General features: G+C 39.0%; 1 protein-coding gene across 2 annotated transcripts; it reads right to left on the bottom strand.

Annotated features, from left to right (window-relative positions):
• Positions 1-317: 317 nt before the first annotated feature.
• On the bottom strand, positions 318-22,507 carry LOC137045186 (uncharacterized). 2 transcript variants are annotated; one of them, XM_067421720.1, is made up of 16 exons: positions 21,520-22,507; positions 21,357-21,407; positions 15,028-15,128; positions 14,770-14,899; positions 14,400-14,449; positions 12,904-13,012; positions 12,352-12,510; positions 12,129-12,246; positions 11,940-12,001; positions 11,707-11,832; positions 11,055-11,134; positions 10,809-10,940; positions 9,931-10,127; positions 6,251-6,380; positions 2,728-2,912; positions 318-1,003 (listed from the first exon to the last, which is right to left on the bottom strand). In XM_067421720.1, exons 1-16 carry the CDS (start codon positions 22,277-22,279, stop codon positions 817-819), a joined length of 2,577 nt encoding a protein of 858 aa, XP_067277821.1. In that variant the 5' UTR covers positions 22,280-22,507; the 3' UTR covers positions 318-816. The 2 variants fall into 2 exon arrangements, with proteins under 2 accessions (XP_067277821.1, XP_067277820.1); XM_067421719.1 differs by having other exon boundaries at positions 10,809-10,955.
• Between the last annotated feature and the right edge of the window lie 558 nt (positions 22,508-23,065).

Below are 23,065 nucleotides of genomic sequence, written 5' to 3' on the forward strand. Positions count from 1 at the left end.
AAAATGCCATGAAAGGGTATGTAACTAAAAGATTGTACCCTTTCCGACAAATTATTCCATACCTGAACATTTCTCCTCTGTTTTTCCAAGTGAGAAGTAGGAAAAAACATATAGTCTTTCTATTGTTCACAGATTTCTAAGGATAAAATCTATGCTTGCTGCTTATATGTTTTCACACTTTGCATTGTTATAAACTTTAATCAAACCTCTACATGAAGGTTATAATTTACAAATTCATTTTATAATTAAAAAACACATTGTGTAAACACAAGCAAGTAGTTCACACTGCATCATTTAATTTCACTCCTCGAGTCAATCTTCAAATGGGGCAATGTCATGGAAATATTTAGTCATTTAAAAAAAAGTCCAGCTTTGATATCTATATATTCTTGTTAATGTCAGTCTTACAGGAAGTTTTCTTGTTCACCACAGATGCCTGTACAAAGTGCAAGTTATGACAATGATTTATTTTGCTAACTTGACCTTCATAGTTGAACGCAATTTAGAATTCTAAATGCCTTTTTCCCATCCAATTGCCATTTTTATGAGCAATTTTTAACTGACCCACCCATTAATTGAGACTATTAAGTTAGTATCAACCCGAAAACATGAAGTCATACCCTCCCAAAAAATGAAACTGGCCCAAAATGAAACAGAGAAAGTAATGCAGGGTGAACAAGACACATTTCACTGCGTTAATAAGTGGGATAAAACATCAAATAAGATATGACTGTGCTTCTGCAGAAAAACAGGAAATAGCTTGTTAGGAAAGACAGCGTTTCTGCTTATCGACAGGAAAGACAGTGTTTAGTTGGTTTATATTGCTTGGTGTTTTTGCAGCACTTGTATGTCCTGGTGATCACTCAGAGCAGAAGGATCTTCCTGTGGAAGCTGCTGGGCCAGTTGGCGTAGGACAATGATGTGGGCAGTGTGTGTCTTGAGCAGCAACTCCAGCTCGTCCTCACTGCTCCCCAAGACATTCACTCCATTTACTTCCACCAGCCTGAAACAGAGACCTCATCCTCAGAACAAGAACACTGACGGCACTGTTGACTTTGGTCGAACTGGAGGTTTTCACACAAAATTGTTAAGCCATCCTCTAATGATCCCAATGCTCCAAATAGTAATTAAACATCTAAAATTATCTTTATTTGTATGTTTTCTGGGATGGGTACCTTCACAAATCTTTCCGTTGCTGTAATAATAAAAAAATTGCAGTTTTTCTTTGCTCGCTTCTTGGCGACTGGTGCTTACCCTCAGCACAAGTTTGGTATCATTGTAAAGTGCAGCATTCCAACTTTATGAATATTGATAAGGAATTCTTGATGGCATGAATCTGAACCAATGAAATGTGATTTTCAAACTCATGTCAACTAAACAATCTTACTCACGCAAACAATCCCAATATACGCACAAAGAATTACAGTATTTTAAAGTATTTTTCTTGGCAGGTATTCACGCAAACATTATTTGCTGTTAGGGAAAACATCTGATGTGTAATATTATCTTAGATCCACGCATTACAGTAGGTCTTTCTCAAAATTGGCTTTGCTAACTCTTACTAATAATTAATTAGTTAGCTATTAATTAATTAACTAATGTTTGAAAATGTGCATATTGTGAATCGTTTTTGCCAGCATGTTTCACATATGCAATTTCTGAACAGTATACAAATCATTATGTCTATGGAATGTCCCCATAAAACATTAAAACCTAATGTGTGTGTATATGTGTGTAAGCAACTTCTGAACTTCCAAATATATTTTGCATGTAAATATGAATGCATTATGGAATATGCATTGCTGAGAACTAAACAGGAGGTTAAAATTTGACACATTGTGGGTCCAAAAGGCAGGGTTTCTAATCAATTTTAAGAACACACCACGCATGAAATTAAATCTCCAGAATCTTAATGGATCATTTGAAAACCTGATTTTAAGCCTAGATTTCACTTAAAGCACTATGTTTCTGAAAATAGGAAAGTTATACCACTGACTGTGAAAAGAATTTTAACAGAGGATTGGCAAGTAAACCAAATACATGCAGTTACTTAGATTCCCCTCTTCCAGTAGGTGCATATGCAAATGTTTTATTGTGTTTTTCCTCCTCCTTCCCTCTAGTCATCATCCACCACTTAATTAGAACTTGTATTTTAATTGTGTTTATGTACATGTGTGTGCATGTATATGGTTACAAGTTCCAGCTCAAAAATGGAATACTTAATCTGCAAGCCTAGGTATTATTCCTGTTTTTAACTGTTCTTGTGCATAGCCACCCACATTTTACATTTCAGTGTTTTCCTGTTTTGCTCCCTGTCTCCTACAAATTTCCATAGCAACAGGGGAAAAAACACAAGAGTTGATGGAACCTCTGTGATCCTCTTTGCTCTTAAAGGCTGGAAATTTTGGGATGTTTCTTGGCATGTTTTATGAAACACCAATTAGAGGCTTAATTCATCAAAACATCCATTGCACTGACCTCTTTGATCTCACATTCTTTTGTTTTTTTTAGGACTTATGACCCAAAGGTTATAATTGATGCAAATAATTTAAGGGAGTAGATTGACCCAAAATTGAGTAGAGTTGCCCCAATTTCCATTTTTGGGTGAACTGTTCCTTTAAATGTTTCGATAACATTTAGGCGCAGGTAAATAAAAGCTTGAAGACATGTTTAAAAAGACGGATGATATAGATTTAAACATTCTTCAAAGATTTTTAAATCAATTACCTGTCATTCAGACAGAGACAAGCACCCTCAGTGTGTAGTACCATCAATCCCCGGCCCTCTACTAGGCGTACAGAAAAACCATAATGACCGTCTGGGTCTGCTTTCACTTGGGTGGCCACCAGCATGACAGGAGACTGCAAAGAGACCAGCTGAGTCAGAGTAGGGCTCTTCCTTTCAGGTTTCTCCTGCAGGAAAAGAAGATGAAGGAGGAAAAAAAAAAAAGTTGAAACAGCATCAAATGCAGTGAATATGGTTGCTCTTCTCATTGAGACACTGCTTTCACTTTATAAAGCCAGAGGATCTGTCCCTGCTTGACAGTTTGCAGAAAATTTGCAAAATTTGAACAAAATAAGAGGGATTATTCAAATGCATGCTATTTTTAGTACTGTCCTGATTAAGATATTCTAAATAAAAGATGTTTACATATAGTCAAAAGAAAAATAGCTGAATTTATAAAAAATAAAATAACCCATTCAGAAGTCTATGTACCCTTGATTCTTATTACTTTGCATATTTTAACCCTTTCCAACAGTGTGATTTTAAGATCCATCTTTTCAATAGAGGGACTCAGCAACTATTAAAAAATGATGCTCCAGAAGGAAACATGGTGCCAAAGATCTGGGGGGAAACTTTTGTAACAGAATGAAGATATCCAAGTTTTTCTTATTTTGTTTAAATATACATTTTTATTTTATTTAGTCCTATCTTTCGGAATCACAAAAAAAAAAAAAAAAAAAAAAAAAAAAACAGCCAGGGATCACACAGTATTAAGAATAAAGGATACATAAACTTTTGAACAGGGTAACTTTATAAATGCAGCTTTGTTATAAATGCAAAATCGTTTTTGTCTTGTGGACTATATGTAAACATCTTTTAAGTAAAATATCTTATTCAGAACAGTGCTAACTAAAACGTAACATGCATTTTGTATGAACCCTCTTATTTAGTTAAATAGTGTGTGTGTGTGTGTGTGTGTGTGTGTGTGTGTGTGTGTGTGTGTGTGTGTGTGTGTGTGTGTGTGTGTGTGTGAGCCTGTTTATGTGGTTTATGAGGACACAAATTTGTATAATTACATGGGTATTACACTGGTATTACACTATAAATGTGGTTTATGAGGACATATCAAATGTCCTCATAATTCAAATGGCCTTAAAAACATACTAAATGATGTTTTTTTGAGAAAGTAAAAATGCAGAATGTTTCCTGTGATGGGTAGGTTTAGGGGCAGGGGCAGTGTAAGGGGATAGAAAATACGGTTTGTACAGTATAAAAACCATTACGCCTATGGAGAGTCCCTGTAAACCACATAGACCAACATGTGTGTGTGTGTGTGTGTGTGTGTGTGTGTGTGTGTGTGTGTGTGTGTGTGTGTGTGTGTGTGTGTGTGTGTGTGTGTGTGTGTGTGTGTGTGTGTGTGTGTGTGTGTGTGTGTGTGTGTGTGTGTGTGTGTGTGTGTGTGTGTGTGTGTGTGTGTGTAGGGGTCATGACAAAATTTCTCATGACTAATGATTTCATCGCTGGTAAACATGCATAATTTCATAAATCCACACCCCCAAACCAATAGCTGAGACAAAGACTGAATACAGGAAGTAAGTGAAAAGATAGATGCAGAGTGATCAGGTTTCTCTGAACACACAGCAGAAAAGTCGAGGTGAGGGCTCGAGTCTCCTGGCGTGTGAAAGCCCTGCGGCCAAGACTACTGAGCCTCTCCTCAGACATGGGCACCAGACAGCTCGCTCACACAGGAAACCCCCCTGCAGTAACGCTTAGGAGCCCTGATCACCCCACTGTTTGGATTCCCTAGGGCAAGACGCATAGCTTGGGCCTCGCACTTATTTAACAGAAGCAGCAAAAGGCCAGGTACTTAAGAATTAATCATTTCGTTCCACTTTCATTTGCTCATAACGTCGTCCAGCCTTCATGCTAAACTAGTCATGGAGCAAGGTGAGGGAATAACTACTGGCCACAGAGCAAACAGAAACTAGAGAACAAGCTGAACAATGGAAATACAGATTATAACTTGGCAACTGTCTTTTAAACCGTAGATGTTTGGGAAGGACAAGAACAATCGGTTGAGAAAAAGGCACACCTTCAGAAATCCCCTAACTCTTATGAGATGGGAGAGGAAGCCATGCCAAGCCCCGGATTGTTGGATTGTGTTTCGCATGAGAACGGATTTCGGACTTGGTTAGAAAAGTGTGGCTGGTATTAATGATATAAGTGAGGCACTGTCAGTTACAATAAAGGATTCGCAGGGCCCTGGAGTGTAGTGTTACATGCAGTAAAATGGCAACCTCAAGATGGACTATAAATCCCAGACAGAGCCAAAAGCTGCCACAACTATTAGCCACTGGGCCTCTTAGCCGCCAGTGCAGCTCAACACAGTGACCACCAAGACATCGGAAAGAGGGAACAATCAAAGCGAGCCCAACTACTAGGAGCTCTCGTGCTTGGCCGCAATCGCAGTATCTCGACAACCTTTTCCCATGAGAATCTGAAATCTGAGTCATCAACCACTACTGCATCTCTGGCCCGAAGGGGACTGAAATCTAACTCAGTTGAAATAAAAAAGGGAAGGTTAGAAAATGTTTGGGACATGTTACTTAGAGGGGTTTTTCCTTTAAATCCCTGAATTTCAGCTCTATACCCCACGTTTGCCGCCATATGTTATTTTTCGCTCTATTTCAACAACTCCTCCCTCCCTCTTCCTGTCTTTTTTGATGCACTGCAGTCGCGACGGATTGCAGAGATTAGAGGCGATGATGAAATATTTCCTTATTGTCAGATAATCTAGGGAAAATAAATGGCAGCCTGCTCCTTATTAGGGCCCAGGCTTCTATTAGTTCCCAGACTGCTCTGTGGCCTGACCTGCGCCTTTCCCTTGATTAGGTCATATGATAAACATTAGCGGCACTGCCTCTTTCCCACCAACTCAGCACCTAAAGACTGTGGCCTGAGGGCGGCAACGTGACACGCTCTTTTCTTACAAAGTCCCGGTCGGCATGTGTCCTTTCATGGCACCTCGTTAGGTCTCTACCGATGAGATGAAAGAGCCGCTTTAAAGGAGAACGAAGGTGGGAAAGAATCACCAGCACGGCCACAATGCAGATAGTTTTACACTAGGGTTTCGTGTCATCCGGGCTTTTGAAAAACGAGTGGTGTTGGTGGCAATGGCTCACCGTTGTGGCGACTGTCATTGTGAAACGTACATAGTTATATTTGAAGGATTGCAAAAGAAAAAAAAGCTGCAACTTACACATTACGAGAAAAGCTTCTCGACTTCATGTCGATTAACTGCAGTACATTTTTCCCCAAGTGTTTTTGTATGTCCAACAAAGTGCTTGCATATTGGGAAAAGCCAAGACTGTAATGCTCACATTAGTACCATATGTTCAGCCTCATTAAAATGTGGTCTAAAATAATAACTACTGGCCTGCGTTCACATGTCAGCACTATATCATTTCATACTGCACCAGGAAACTCGGAAAACCTTGAGAAACTAGATCGGGGGTGCCAGTCTCACCTTGGCCTGGGTCTTCTCCAGAACTTCACGCAGATGAGCTACCTGCCGATTTAGGTGGACTAGTGTGATCTCGTCTTTAAACACCTGGCAATTCATCCTCATCTTCTCCAGAAGTCGGACTTCTGATGGCCTGAGGAGTAGAAAGAAATATCTAATTTACTTTATTTATATAGTAAAGAGTGAACATAATATCCCCTTAAAGGGGTGATGAATTGAGGAATCAACTTTCTCTTGAGCTTTTGATATATAAATGGTCATGGTAATATAAGAATATCATGTAAGTTTCAGAGCTGAAAACTTCATTGTTAGTCAAAGAAAAGCTTTTATTAAAACCAGGCCCAGAAAATGATTGTGTGCGCATCTTTACGTCATCACGCAACAAAACACGCCTCAACAGTACATCTAATTCAGAAGCCTCGCCCACCGACTCATGGAGGTGATCGGCTCGCGCTAGCCAACTACAATAAACATGCTGAAGAATATAGCAAGATTTTGCACTATTCCTGGTTGTGGAAGAACACAGTCCCTGCATAAGCTTCCTTCGGATCCTAATATTAGGAATGTGTGATACTTAATTTAATTTTAAAGGGGTGATTAATTGAGAAATCAACTTTCCCTTGACCTTTTGATATATAAAATGGTAATATAAGAATATCCTGTAAGTTTCAGAGCTGAAAACTCCCTTGTTAGTCAAAGAAAAGTTTTGTGCTTCATACTTACGTCATTGCGCGACGAAACACCGCCTCTACGGCATGTGTAAGCCAGTAGCCCCGCCCACCGACTCATGAAGGGCTCGTGCTAGCTGGTCAGCAACAATAAACATGCCGAGGAAGATAGCAAGAAATTGCGCTATTCCTGTTTGTGGAAGAACACAGTCGCTTCATAAGCTTCGTTCTGATCCTAATATTAGGAATGTGAGTTGAACTTTATTTTTAATGAAGTTCCAGCTCATGTGGGGAAGACATTCCTTCATTTCACTGCCGAATCGTTTGTAAACAAATCTCCGGTCGATGCTGGATTTGGATCCGACAGGAGGAATGGTGCAACCCACATGTGAGTAAAACGTGTTTTTATATGTAATAGTATTGCATTGTTATAGATCGTTTTGCTTATGTGTACATGTCTAACAAAACATACCTTTAGCACGCTGGACTCAGACACGTATGGGCCAGGGCTCACAAAGCCCGGCAGGCAGATGAATCTCATAATGTTCCATTCTTGATCTGTGCAATTCTCTCTCTCTCGAGTTGACATTTGAAGGGTGGCGCGCGCACACGTGTATGTGTTACACGTGCGGTTTGGGCTTATATCGTTCGATCTTGCGGGCTATGAGTAATATAAAAATTATTGTCCAATCAATCGCAGGTGGATTAGAAATAAATCATTGTGTTTGTTTGCTAAAGATGTTTACGAGCCCTGTGATCAAGAAATTCATTCCGGTTGCCGCTTCTTCCTCAATCTCTCCTCTCCCTGAACTGACAGGAGAGCTCATTAAATATGCAAATCTTATCCAATCCTAGCCGTGGGCGTTAACTTCCAAGTCTCCAGTGCGGCACGCCCATCAAATGACCATGTTCATGACACCTTTAATGAAGTTCCAGCTCACGTGGGGAAGACATTTGTGTGTTCACTTCATTTCACTGCAGAATCATTTGTAAACAAGTGGCAGATGCTGGATTTGCAGACATATTGAGATTAAAACACAGCACTGTGCCTTCTATATTGGATATGACAGAAATTGTCCAACACACTTATGTGAGTAAAACTTGTTTTTTTTATATGTGATAGTACTGCATTGTTATAGATCGTTTTGATAATGTGCACGTGTCTAACAGAACATACTTTTATCACACGGACTCAGACATGTATGGGCCAGGGCTCGCAAAAAGCCCTACGTCCCGGGGCTGTGTGTTTTCCAGACGGGGTACCAAAACGTAAGCCAGTCAGCAGGCCGATTAATCTCAAATAGTGAAATAATATTCCATTCTTGATCTGCATTGTTCTCTCTCTCTTGACGTGACATTTGAGGCGCACACACGTGTGTGTGTGTGTGTGTGCGCGCAGTTCGCGCTTATAACGACCAACCAGGCGGGCCATGTAATACAAAAATAATAGACCAATTATTCGCAGGTGGATGAGAAATAAATCATTGTGTTTGTTTGATAAAGAAGTTTACGAGCCCTGCTGTCGAGAGAATCCTTCCGGTTGCCGCTTTCAAAACAATCTCTCATGTGAACTGGCACAGTCATAGATATGACAGGGGAGCTGAAGCTCATTAAATATGCTAATCTTGTCCAATCCTAGCCGTGGGCGTTTACTTCCAAGTCTCCAGTGACACGCCCATCAAAACCCAGCGTTCAGGAGAGAGCCTCAAAACCAGTGTAAAAAAATAGCCTATTGCTTATTAGTTTGGATATTTTTTAATGTAAAAAACACAAAAACGTCATTTGTTGACCTCCAACAACAGTATAAACCATTTTAAAAAGCCAGTTTATGTCACCTTTAAGAATTAACATCCTACATTTCACAGAAAAAAAAGAAAGTCATATGGGTTTGGAACAAAAAATGATGACCAATTTTTCATTTTTAGAGAACTATTCCTTTGTCTTGGATCAGGAAGCTGATCTGAACAGATTTCCAATGTTCTGTCACTTTATATCAAAGATTAGTCTCTTTATTATTCTGCAGCTCGATCTTAAATAAATGTAAGTGGTCTAAATCTCTTATGTTCTCAGACTCAAATATCTTAGATTAATGTCATCCAAAAACCCTGAAACTTGAAAGATTTGTTTGCATTTTTGCTGGGGAAATGGCCAAGCACATGAAGGGCCTAGCGAAACAAAAAAACAATAAGCCTTCAAGTTAAGTGGCTTATCAGGTAATTAATGAGGACTTGGACATATTGATTTATGATGGTATTTTCTCACACCCTTATGCATTCCTGCTTTCAATCTGTCCTGCTCGAAAAGATGTCAGAATAAATCAAAGGCCGTAAATCGGAGAAAAAGCAGGAAACTACTGGGTGAGACCCACACTGGCTTTTTCCTCAAACACCCTCTCTTTATTTGCACACCTCATAAATTAAACAGGTACGGATTTCTCGTTTTGCAAAGGTAACTGTTTTCATATGATAAGGCTGATCCTTATCAAAAAATCTGTTTTTGTGTTCCAATGAAAAAATAACATCATGAAACAATCAAAAGGGTGAGTATAATGGAACTTTCTTTAAATATTGTCAGAACCATGTAGATATTGTTGAGAAAGTACATTAGACGCTGGCATAATGGGACCAATCATGAGGTAGACTGGGCAGCAGCTTTCTCTGCACTTTAGGAAATTAGGAAAGATCTGTGGATTACGCATTACCATCGTCCAATGCAACTTTCAGCACTGACGCCACAGAAAAATAAACTGTAACAGACTGTAAACAGCGCATCAAAAGTCACAGGATGTGATCAACAAGGAAATTACACTGAGGGCATCCAAAACCAGCTCTGATCATTAGTTCCAGCCTCTGCTTCTGGAAGAAGCAAGACATCATTCTCCATAAAGACGAATGCATTAATAAACAGTTTCTTTCCCTCTCCAATTCCATGTGATAATCCCATGTAATTACTTAACTACTCTGCATTAGCCTCCAGCACATTCTATTCTATTTTACGATGAGAGCATATACTTACTTATTCTTCTGCACTGGTGCTGTGTTGAGATTGTCCCTGAGTGTTTGAAGGCTCTGTCTTTTCCTCTTCAGACTGTCTTGGGCTTCACTGAGACGCCTCTTCACTTCCAAGCTGTCTGTTTGCACGGCATTCAAGTCTCCTTCCATCTTCTTCAGCTCTGAACAGAAGGCCACCAGGCCATGGTAAAGCTCCTGAACCTGGTTATCATACAGACACAGATCAATTAAAACCAATAGTGGAGAACAGGGTTAGTTGTCACATTTTTTCCCCTCAAGGCAGGTTTATTTTTGAAGGTCTATTTCTGTGTAAGAACATACCTCTACGTTTCGGATACGCTGTTATTGCCAAGGGAAATAGAAACACACAAGCCTTTGGCTTGGCTTGCTCAATTGGGGACACAAAAATTATGATCCAAGTTATTCAACTAAATATACAAATTAAATGTATTAATTAGGTCATATTTAATTCTATAAACTATACAAATCAAACTTGCCAAATCAAATTTTGTTGCAATATTGTCCTGTTTAACACTGTGAAGCTGCTTTGAAACAATCAAGCGCTATATAAATAAAGTTGATTGATTGATTGACAACACTGTGAAAACATGCTCCAAAAGTAGACTCAATGATACTGAATGTGTAGTTTTAAGTCAAAATCCACAATAATTATTCTTATACATGAGGGTTTTTAACTATAATCCAAAAATAAATCCACCACTAGAGAAAATAAGCATTTGCATAACTGGACTTTTGACTTGAAACCCAATAGTTCATGGTGTGACAACTAGCCCCAGTCTCCATTTGAATAAAATGGTGAAAAAGAAGGCTTTCTCTGGTTTTATTTGGGTTTCCTCCAACATGTCGACAGAGAATATTTACCTGTATAATGACGTTTTGAAGGGAGACCACCTGTTGGTTCAGCTCTTGAATCTTGCTGTTGTTGTTTATCAGATTCTTGCTCTGAATATCGTCAGCAGTACGGACATTATTTGGAGAATCAGGACCATCTTTCTGTGTTTTGAGAAGCTAAAGTTTCATTTTACATTGCTAAACTCCTAAGTTATGTTTGTGTGTTTCAAATTAAACCATTGAAATACTCGGTTTAAAACATGCAATTCGGTCTACCTTCCTACATAAGTGAAGCTCCATTAGTCTTGTTTCTGAGCCAGGCAAATCTCCAATCTGCTGCTCAGGGGAGAACTCATCTGAAAAACGTGGAAAAATAGAGACGGTATGTAAAAGTAAATTCACTGTGTAAATTCCAGAGCACTTACAAGCCACAAGCCATATATGATTCTCTCCAAATGCAAGACTAAATGGCTGATCTTTTCCAAAGAAGACAAAAGAAAAAGCCCTAAAAATAATACAATAAATTGAGCGTATGTCCATTTATTTTGTGTATGTGTGCATAATCCCAAAGGACACGAATGGCACATATAAATCAGTATATATTAAAATATTTTTACTTCAAATAATGTACAAGTATTTGCATTGATTTACAGTGTAACTTGAAATGTTGTTGTCATCTGTCATATTATATAAGTTAACAACAGTTTGTAAAATGTCTTCTAAGTTATAAGTAAGGTAGATACTACAACACGTACATATTTGTAAATATGTTATTCCTTTTTGTAATATATATATATATATATATATATATATATATATATATATATATATATATATATATATATATATATATATATATATATATATATATATATATATATATATATATATATATATATATATATATATATATATATATATACAAGACCTTCTTTGCTTTTCAGGTTGAAGTGATCTTTGTCTTCATAAATTCCCAACATCCTCAGGCAGGACTCCATTACTTTTCCCACACTTGTCTCTTTGGGTGTCCTTAAATGAACAGTACGATCTGACGCTAAACCAAAAAAAAAATGACAGATATAGGCTTTTGTCAAAGCTTTAAAATTGATTATGATATGTTGAACTATTAGATGGGATAAAATTGCATTGGCAGAATGGTACCATTGACTGTGATTTCAATGAGAAGTGAGTTCTTTTGAAATCTAGCATTTTGCTCCTTCTGTCTGTGAGAGAGAACATGACACATTCAGGTCAACCTGGAAATACTGTTATGAAGATAATGTAAATGCCATTTTAGTAATGATTTGTGATTGGGAATTTTCAATTCTACAGAGAGTAAGGGCGCTCTACCTGAATTTGAATGAGCATCGGTTCGTGTTGATGCTGCCAATTTGAGGAGAAGATTTTGACTTGGTCATGGACACCAAAGCCGCTGTGAATTTCTCAACATTGTGTGGCCCAAACCTTTCTTTTGGGGGAAAGAAAACAAGTTCAAGTTTGCTTCCACAAAATTACAGACAAAAGTACTGGGATGTGAACTCAAACGATTCCGGTTATGGTTGTGATATGGTACCCAGGAGGGAGTTGAGTCTTTGGGTGGTGGCGTTCGGTGGGTGTAACTCATGGTAGATGGCAGACAGCAGCCTCTCTCTCTCCTCCAGATTGGACAATTGAAGGATTTCAAGGGTGTGGAGATCAATAGAAGCGATGTGAGATCCACTGAACTCTGCCTCTGTAGGGTTTGTTCCACCCAAAGCCACAACATTATTATTAACATCTTTTCAAACTGTTGCTTCTGATAAATAACACTAATGGATCTCTGAAATAGACCATTATTGGTTTGAATATCCAACAAATAGGCACTGCAAATCATTAGTTAGGAATGATAAAAGTCTCTGTGGTGTTGCATTAGCTAGTAAATGTTGTTTTTCTCCCTCTTTTTAAGTTGATGCATGGAAATACTTCTTAAAATGATGCAATAACTTAAAAGTGCAAATGAGTAATACATAATCTAAATAGTTATTGGTTTGTGGTTTATGCATTTGTCTCTCTGGATCTTTGCTGAATTAAAACATTTAAAAAGGGTGGGAAAATGACAAAAACAAATGTTCAAACTGTACTTTACCTCTAATGAAGGGCAGGCATTTCTGTAGACCAATATTACTAAACCACTGGCAGACCTCCTCCGTGTTCAGCTCTGCTAAAGTTTTGGCACTGTACCCATTAGAATCCAGCTAAACACAGACAGATACAGACAAACTCACAATACATGCAAATGACTTTTCAAGTTCACAACATGTATGGATGCAGACACAATCATCAATTTGAAATAGCTGTTTGTGAGCACACTACTGCAGAATATTAACATGGTGGAAGGAATGTCCACACAAAAAAGACCAAAAAAGAGACAGAAAATAGTAGTTTAAGAGTTGGAGAATTTTTGGTGCTCTCATGAAACACTGAGTGTACTTGCATATACCCTGAACTGAGACTACATAAAAATATATTTAAAAAAAACAGCATAAAGTTATACAAAATGGCTGTAGTTTGCTAGCCTGGCACAGTCATACTCAGTTCTAGTCAGAATATGAGTCTGAAACTGCTCCATATGGGGCGTGTTTCAACCGAACCAGGTACCTCATTTGGATAGAGCTACAACCAATCAGAGCAACGGAGTGACTCATAACGCTAGTTGTCAAATGTCAACAGAGCTCAACTGCACTGTGTTGCCAAGTCTGCGTTTTTTCCCATGGGTTGTTTTCTATGTCTGTGGGTTAATGTGACTTTTATGTGATATAGAGACCCATGAGTGCGAATTTTAGCAGGCAACCTTGCCAAAATAACACACATTTTACCCCACAAACGGCATTTTTTCCCCCGGATAACCCCCAGAGAAGCTATTGTTTAGGGCTAGTAGTTGGCGGGTTTTGTTGTAAAAACTTGGCAACCCTATCTGCACGCATGCTGGAATAAACGATCTTTGCTGGTGTTGTAAAAAAAAAAGTAAAGAATTTAATACAGAGAGTACTTACCCAACATGATCATAATTTCAGAGAGAAATTGTGAAGGTGAATGCAGATACAAACAAGCTCTCAGTTTAGGATTCAAACAAATATAATCCAAGCGCCTTTGATGACATGCATGATTACGTTACTGTTTATCATCTGTCTGTCATCGTCTAAAGCCCGTCCTGATGATTTCATTGGTCCGAAACAGTTTCTGTTCGGGCATAATTACTCCTCTATGGATCGAGGCCAGACCGAACCACCCGACCTAAAAATGTTGTGGGCGGGGCTAAGTTCGGCTGGCATCCAGGCTAGTAGATTTGCAAGTCTCATCTAGAAATGGCTCAGTGTCACTGACTGTGAATCAACGTATTTTTGGTGTATTTTAGAGGACATTTTTATATGGTCAATAGTATTGAAACATGAGTGTATGTTCACAATTGTGTAGGTATATAAAGTCTGCTACTTTATGTCTGTTGACTTAGAGCCCAAAATCATAAGACACTTACACAATGTTATCATGAAAATATTCACATTACCATCATCACCAAAATTACTTGAGAATAAGACCTGGAAACTGAAGCATAATTTTCACAATCTTGCACACAAAAAATACCTTCACTGCACTTTCTCCAGTGTGGTCCATTGGCTGGGGAATGTAGGAGGCTGGTAAGAGAAAAATAACAAGACCATTGACATGCTGAAAAGACTAGCTTTAATGTATTTGCTATTAGTGCTAGTTTGGGGTTTTGCTGTTGGACCAGCACTGACATACTATTCAACCAGCAAAACTTTGGTTGAAAGGCCAAGTGGGAAGCATCTAAAACACAATACATACATAGTGGGGGATTTTCAGCAGCGTGGTCATTTCCTGACCTGTAATTTTCATATGAGGCATTTAAACAATAAATACAATAGGGAGACCATCCTATTGCCTTTGTCATCCAAGCAATGGGCCACAATACAAAATCACATCACGTCTTTACCAACAGTTATCCTTCTTTGACGTGGTGATTCCTCATCTTCAAGGATTCCATTTTGCCCTTGGCATGTAGAGTGAAAGGTATGACTTATCGCTACCGCATCACCTAAACTACAGGACCTAGTAGCTGGTTTCTGTGACAGGACGACAAAGAAGAGCATTTGTACATGTTTAGTGCCTTTTAAATGTATTACGAGTGAAATATGGATTATATAATTGTCAATGTTCTTTCATTTACAAAGGTAATGCAGACTGAATTTACCTTTTGGTGTGTTAGCATGCTTATCTTACTGCTCAGCGGTAGTAGCCTCAACTCCTGCCTTAGCAACTCATGGCTGTTGGCATCCTTGTTGCTCAGGTCATCTAAATGAGAAAAACAACACATCAACAAGATGTCAGGACTATTAGCAGATGATCCCTGGGCTGATGGGAAAGAACTTTTGGATCCGGAGAAACCCTAACTCTGTCTGGGTCATTGAGTCCAACTCTGGGAAACAAAACAAGTAGAACTTCAGGCTAACATGGGAAAACTTTGTCCCAAACTCAAGTCTGGACACTCCAGAACACCATATTTGGTGTACTGTGGTCTGTGGAACACACTTGAAAGCTTGGTTGGAATTTGTGTCAAATTAATAATGTCAGCCGGAAACAGCTACTTAATCTCTGTATGCTAGTGCTAATACTTGAGCTAATGATGTTATTGGATGAATGAAGGCATTTCTTTTCATGCACGGGCTCTGCAGCATCAGTCATCAATAATTTATCACCAGCCTTGTACGCACGCTCTGTAAATATATGCAAACTCACAGCAAACCACACCGGAATAAATGTGGGATGTTGCAAAACTGGGTTGACAGTGAAAAGGACAAGTGAGGGACTATCTGGCCAGTGGCATAGTTTAGTGAACAGTGACATGCTATGTTTTCCCACAGACAGCAGACATTCTAACATTCCCATAACCGCAATGCTTTTTGAACCCCCTCCCCTTCCTTCATAAAAAAAGCAGGAAAAACAAACAAGTGCTGGGAATTGACACACTGAAAAGATGATCTTGAGTCCTATCAAATGCCCACTGTCTGATCCCTGTTGATTCTGCATAACAGGGAATAGTATGTGTTTGGCATCTGTGCCAGGTTTATACATTGCCCAGAGAATACTACTTGGTTCTTTTATATAGTAAAATATTAAGTGGAACATGGTGGAACGACTGACCATGTGAAACCTATAGATTTGTCAGTATTGCAATATTCATATTCTTTACATTCATTAAACTGGTTCTTAAACAGAATATGGACAGAAGAATCTAGAGTATCTCATCCCAACAGGACAGCTTTGAGTGAAATGTTTAAAAATCATTTGCAAATTAGAACGCGGAGCACGTAAAGCACCCTGGTTTCCACAAATTAAGCAGCACAACTGTTTTCAAAACGTACACTGAAAAGAAATGTTTTTGAGTTCCACATCAGCATTTTAGAATGATGAATCTGAACAATCATTAAATATATTCAACATAATCATCTCTAAAGACATTCCAGGTAAACTGAGCATTCGCATAAAAAACACCACCCTCTATATCTGGATTTGCTTTCTGGCAGACCTCAGACATTCGGGATAGGCAATAACTGGTCCTGCACCATCATACTGAGCACTAGAGCCCCACAGGGCTGTTGTTCACCCTGGTGACTCACGAATGTGCTGCCAAACACAGTACAAACCACATCATCAAGTTTGAGGATGACATCGCAGCGGTGGGCCTCATCAGCAATGATGAGTCATCATACAGAAAGGAGCTGGAGCTCTAGTAGACTGCTGTCCAAACAACAATTTCTCTCTTAATGTTGACAAAACAAACCTCGACTTCACAAAGTCCCGCACTGATCACCTCCCATGGCACATCAATGGGTCTCCTGTAGAGACAGTCAGGATGGAGACGTTTCTGGGTCTGCACATCACTTGTACCACCCCAAGAAAGCACAGCAGCGTCTCTTTGTGCGGTGACTGATGAGGGCAAACTTCCCCCACCCATCCTCACCACATTCTACAGAGAAACAATTGTAAGCATCCTAACAGCATGGTTTGGAAATTGCAATGATTCAGACCACAAGGCCCTGCAAAGCCTTGTAAAAACAGCTGAGAGAATTATTGGAAGCTCACTCTCGCTCATATCAGACATTTACCACAAACGGTGCGTGAATAAGACCCAGAGCGTCACATAAGTCCCCACCCGACCCGTTCCAATGAACTCTCTGCCCCGTAAAATAAATAAATAAAATAAATTTGGGGGCCAACACAGAGAGACTTTAAAACATTTCCCCCTAAAGCTCCTCAATGCCCTGACACTTACTTCCTCCTGCTGCACTGAGACCAACTGATAAAACTTTCATTTTGGTGTTTCAGTAAAAGAATTCATGCCTCTTGCCATTTTTCACTACTGCCAGCCCTCGCCACAACTTAATTATTATAATCATTATTGCTACTGTTGTCAGTGCATTATTTACATAATATTTTCAAGTGACAAACCATTTGCATATGTTGCTATTTTCACAGTTATTCATCACTTACAACACGTTCACAAAGCAAACACAATTTGATAGATTGTGCCACTTTTGTTTGCAAGTGACTTAGATTCTTCATTGGGAATCTCAGTATATCATGGCCATTCTTTTATTATTTAGTCATGATCACTTGATAATGTATGTAGGCATTTACCACTGAATTTCTAAATGAGAGAAGACTGTGATGGTAGTTGTGCCAGGAAAGTAGGGTTGGTTTTGTGAATAAGAAGTCATTTTTTGGCTGAACTTAATTCAATTGTGGATAGTGGTGGGAAATTAGCTTCATTAACATGTAAACTCAACTCAAGTACTGTGTGGTGGAAACTCAATTTGGTAAAGTCATAAATAAAGTCTCTTGCAGTTAACAACTAGCTAGCAAAAGCAGATAGCGTGCTAATTGTTAAACCTGTTTGTACAGCACAGCGCTTACAGTATAAGCACAAGTACAAAAAAGAGTCAGTATCTTGGAAGTCTTTAATCATCATGGTAATATGAAACACTAACATATTAGAAACATAAAAGAACACTGAACACTAACAAGTCTTATCATTTATTAATCTAGCTCAACAAAAAACAAAACATCACTTAATTTCACTTAAAGCTACACTTTGTAACTTTTACGTCCACTAGACTGCGCCTATTCAAAACAAATGCGTAGTTTGATGACGCTAAGTTTGAGCCCAGAATCTAGGCATGTGGTTTTCACCTCACAGCCGGTGGGAAAATAAAAGGTCTCAGGCAGAAATCATGTTCATGGATGTGATTATTAACGTTACTGTTGTATGAGGCAGAGCAGGACAGAGTGTTGAAGGAGCTGAACGAGGCCGCTGGAGCGATTGTTACGGAACACACGGCTTGCGAGCAGCGGGACTTTTATTTTGACGGGACACAGTCGCCGGCGCCATTTTTGCTTTTCCGGTCATTAGTATAAGGTAATGCAGCTCTGTTTATCATATATAAAATTATGTTATGATGTTACTTTGTGTGTTCGCTCAGCGGCTGCTGTGACACTTGTTCACACTGCTAAGAGTAAAGCACTTCTGCAGAATAAAACCGGAATCCGAGGGTAACGCAGATATGATGCAATTGACAGGTGACTCCCTAAGATATCCTGGGTCCTTGGTTAAAATGTAGAAATAGTTGGAAACATTTGGGATATTGTAACAACTCAGCTGAACAAAATTGTGTCCCAACTGAACAAAAAGCATGTCCCAACACAAATGTATTAACTTCTATTTTGAGAATAAATGTGACTTCACAAGCAAAAGGAAGGGAGTGTGACTTAAATCAAGTGTGATTCAATTTTGAGATTAAATTGACCTTTAAATTGACATTCAAAATTGGTCCAAGTTTTGTGTGAAACTGTCCTATTTAAAAAAACAAGATACCTGCAAAAAGTACAAAAGCACAAAAGATAATGATTTCAAATAGGAGAAAGGGAGACAGTGTTTAGTCCCCAGGCAGAGCTAAACTGGTCCAGCAAAAGACAGAAAGCTTTCAGAAACTGGGCCACTTCACACGGTCTGTGCAGTGAAGTCGGCCTTCTGACAGCCTCTGGTCGTTCTAGACAGTGAACAGGAAGAGGATATGTGCAGAGCCTGTCCCGAGACTGCAGAGAAAACTCAGTAAAGCCGAGGACTTAACACAGGTCAAGATCTGAGGGAGCCAACAACCAGATCATGCTTCAGGAGAACGACATGCATATGTGCTGCAGTCCAACACATTCTCCTCCTTGCAAAAAGCCAGTAAATTGCAAACTGGATTAATGAAATACCACTTGGCCGAAGGAGGTAGAGGTACAGATCTTCAGAGGATCAGAGTGTGAGAGGCCTGTGGGAAGTATCTAGGTCTTTCTGCCCTGCCAGCTGTTTACCAGTCTCCACAGGGTCCCCTATGTATGTTACCAGTGTGAAACACAGAACCAGATAATAGTTTCCTCCAAACCAAACTCGCTGAACTTAAAGCCATGTCCACCAAAGCATTTTTAGCAAGCTGAAAATGCTAGGCGCTCTGCTGAAAGCGGCTCGCTGTGGGAGCTTTGAGAGCATCTTGGCAGCAACGCGTTTTTTTCAGTTGAGACTCTTTCCTTGTTATGATATGGAATATCCACAGAAGTGTTACTAGTGTGTAAATGAGTGTATCTCATTTCAGATAGTTTGCTTCTGTATTGATTCTACATAAAAACGCAGATACAATATAAAGTAAATGCTTTGGCTCTTGTTTTAAATCATTTTTCCCTAGTTATTATGCTGCTTGTTTTCATCTGTTCTGTTGATGACATTGTACGAGCAGAATGTGGCGGTTGGTCGGTGTTGTATTTGTCCCGCTCCTCCTCCACTGTGATTGGATGGCTAGGTGAAGAGTAAAAGTGATGATAACTGCATTTTATTCAAAGTTTAACATTCTTCAACTCTCGGCGACCTGTAAAAAACGCAGAATGCTCAGCGCTTGAGCGTGAAATAATCGTTCAGTGCCTTGCTCCGCTCATGGCGGAGCACTCCCATTGAAAGCAATGGAATACGCCAGCCAGCCGCGTGAAATAAAATACGCTTTGGTGGACACAAGAGCGAATTATGAAGAAACATAACTTTAATCGATTTAAGGCTTTATAGCATTAAGCACACCTGTGTACACCACAGCATTTATTCACAACTGGATTTACTCACAAATAGAACTATAACAGACATTGAGACAGATTCATTCATAGAAGATCTGTGGCAACTTTTCCAAATGCCCGGAGCAACCGTGTAAAGGTTTCTGACTGGAATACAATGCTTGGGAACAGGTCATATGGCTTCACGCTTGGGATAAATTTGGACAAAGGCCATCCCTCAGCACAGCACAGACAGCATTGTCCTAAGCAGATTAGCCCTTGGTCACAAAACAGCGCCTCAGTGGGTGTCGTTTCTCTAGACCAAACAATAAACACCTTAGGTAAGAAGCAACGGCTCACTTCACTAAAGGGTCTAAATATCTTTGCCGTGAGGAGTTGCTTTGTGCATGACGAGACCTGTACAGTGGCATGTCCACCCACACCCTCTGAACTGTGCCCTTTCTGCTGAAAACCACACCTGGATGAGGATGAGTAAAATACTAAAAATAGATGAGTCATGAGAGGCAAGTTTTCAGCATTTCAGACAAATATGTCAGTGATGAACAATAAAGAGCGTCTCACATTTCTGCCTAATCTTAACAATTCCTATGCAGTAATTAAAGGTTACATAGTATAGTTGTGTTACTTTCCAACCTCAAAATATTTGTAGATGTACACGAGCTGTCATTTTTCTGTGATTAGGTTAAAAGAACCAACATTTCTGATTCCTATATCTGATATGGCACATTCCACAAATACAATGCACTTTAGTTTTCCATTACCTTTTTAAAAATAAATATTTAAATATTTAAAATTAAATTAAGTAGCTAGTATTAAACATCAAAAGTTGGTATACTCACACTTTAAAATACGAATTTAACCATTAAAATGTACATTAACAGAATCTTGACATAATCTATTTAATTTACTAACTAATATTGCTATTAATGGCTATTAAAATATTAATATTTTCATTGTAGTAAAAATATATGCATTTTTTTAATAACAATTGTAACAGTTTAATATATAGTTAGTGTATAATATAAACAAATATATACTAATATATTGTTACAATATTTTAAATAATATTTTATTAAATTAGCATTTTTATATTACACTGTATGCACCTACTTTCATTTAAAACATTTTTATTTTATTTTTTACTTTTTCAGTTTCGTACCTTAATCATAAAAGTGCCATATAAGACAGCAACTTCCCAATATTTGCCAAGCTGTAACAATCAATAATACTTTGTTGGCAGTTTTGGTTAAAGCAACAGTTAAATATCCAAAATAAACCAATACAATATTGACTGTTTAAAATTCCATAACAGACGTGCACAGGTCCTTTTCAAATGTTACATTTAGAAACATGTTTCATTTCCAGTTTTCACTATGCATGCACTAAAGACTATTGTGAAAACTCATCACAAATCAGACTCACCCAGATTATGTTCAGTGAACTGCAGCAAACTGATACCAGTATTGAGGCTTCCTAACAATGCAAACAAACAAGCGACTATTTCAGAATGTTTCATAAAGCAAAGGAACTCTCCAGTCTTGTACAAACGTGCCAGTGGGCTCATCGCACAGCTGACGCCTCTTACTTTTTCGTGGGTATTCAGGAAGAGGGGGTACTTGAAAGGAGCTACGCAGGAAGTGGATTATAGACTTGTCCACACTGTTCTTCTTGGTCGTTTCTTCTTCTTGAGGCTCCACCTGTGGATGGTCTTCGTTTTTGGTCTCACGGTTACCTTCAGACACCACATCTTCCTCGCTTTCCTGCTCTCCTGTAGCAGCGCTGCCAATACTGTCCACACCTTCACTGCCTGAAGTTTGCTGCAGACTTTCTTCTTCCGAGTTTATGTCGAAGAACTGGTCATCGTCTATTACGTCGGAAGGTGTCGGCGGTATGAGGTTAATGACTGGTGGTGTGAGAAGACCACCATCTCCAAAATTAGTGCTGCCAGAACCATAGAGAAGAGAATCATTAGCAGAATCATCCTCAACATTCTGGATCACTCTGGTCTGAAATGGCAAAGAGGAAAGTGGTGCAAGCTTCTTCTTTAGCGCTGCTCTTTGACACACGGATGCAGAACTAGCAGAGCGGCCAATGGCAAACTGTTGAGGTGGACCGCAGCGCTTACCTTCAATGAGGCTAAATCCGGGGTTGTCTATTCCCAAATCTTCAACAACGATATGGACGCTCTCCTCATCCAAGACAGGCTTGGGGTTTTGTAGCTTTTCCTGATTGTACTCCAAGCAGTCGTTTTCAACAGTCCGAAAGCAAGAGCAACACAGGAACCTTTGTACAATGTCGATGATGTTTTCTCGCCTGGAATGTCGGTTATCCGCATGCTTTGCCATGTCAATCACTACTTCTTCCTCATTCACTGACCCTCTCAGTCCCAGAAGAAACCAAAGGTCTGAGGATCAGAGACAGAAAAGCATGGCTTTTTCACTTCTATCACCTAAACCTTCATCGAAAAGAAAACAGATCCCCTCAAAGCATTAATATGCAAGACCCTCTCAACGAAACCCTTCCGAGCAATAAAAAATAGATCCTCTGTAGATTGTTGCTTAGCAGTGGCCTGAAAGAGAATAGGATGAGGCTTTATGCTTTGGCTCCGATGAATACTTGAGATGAATGCTAGTTTCAATTAAGGGCCTTTCATATGGAAAGTACTAAGGACACGGTTCTGTCCTCAAAGAGATGTGCGAATAAAATTAAGAGCATAGCTGACCTTATCGACGTATATATAATACAGTTCATTTAAAAAGAGCTTTATATGAAACTACATTATAAATTGTCCTTTTTTTGTACATCTGTGAAATCTGTTCTTTCTTGTTTGGTCTGTTGTTCCACTTACAAAGTTACTATATATGCTAAGCTATGCTGCTAATGCTAAGCTTTCTGGTACACCTGAAACTAAAAACATAAATTGCTTGCACTTTTCCATAATTTCATCAGTTTAATTAATTATTGAGGAAAGGTACATTGTTTAAAGAAGTTTTTGCATCCAAATACAGTGCAAAAAGGACATCTGACCCAAGGACTGAAAGATTCATAATTTGAGGTACAATACTCTTATTCAGAACTTATTCTGTGTGTGAACTTATTCAAAAATGTGTTGGATTTACGTGATTTAATTG

The sequence above is a fragment of the Pseudorasbora parva genome, chromosome 17, assembly GCF_024679245.1.
Source record: "Pseudorasbora parva isolate DD20220531a chromosome 17, ASM2467924v1, whole genome shotgun sequence".
NCBI classification, from domain to species: Eukaryota; Metazoa; Chordata; class Actinopteri; order Cypriniformes; family Gobionidae; genus Pseudorasbora; species Pseudorasbora parva.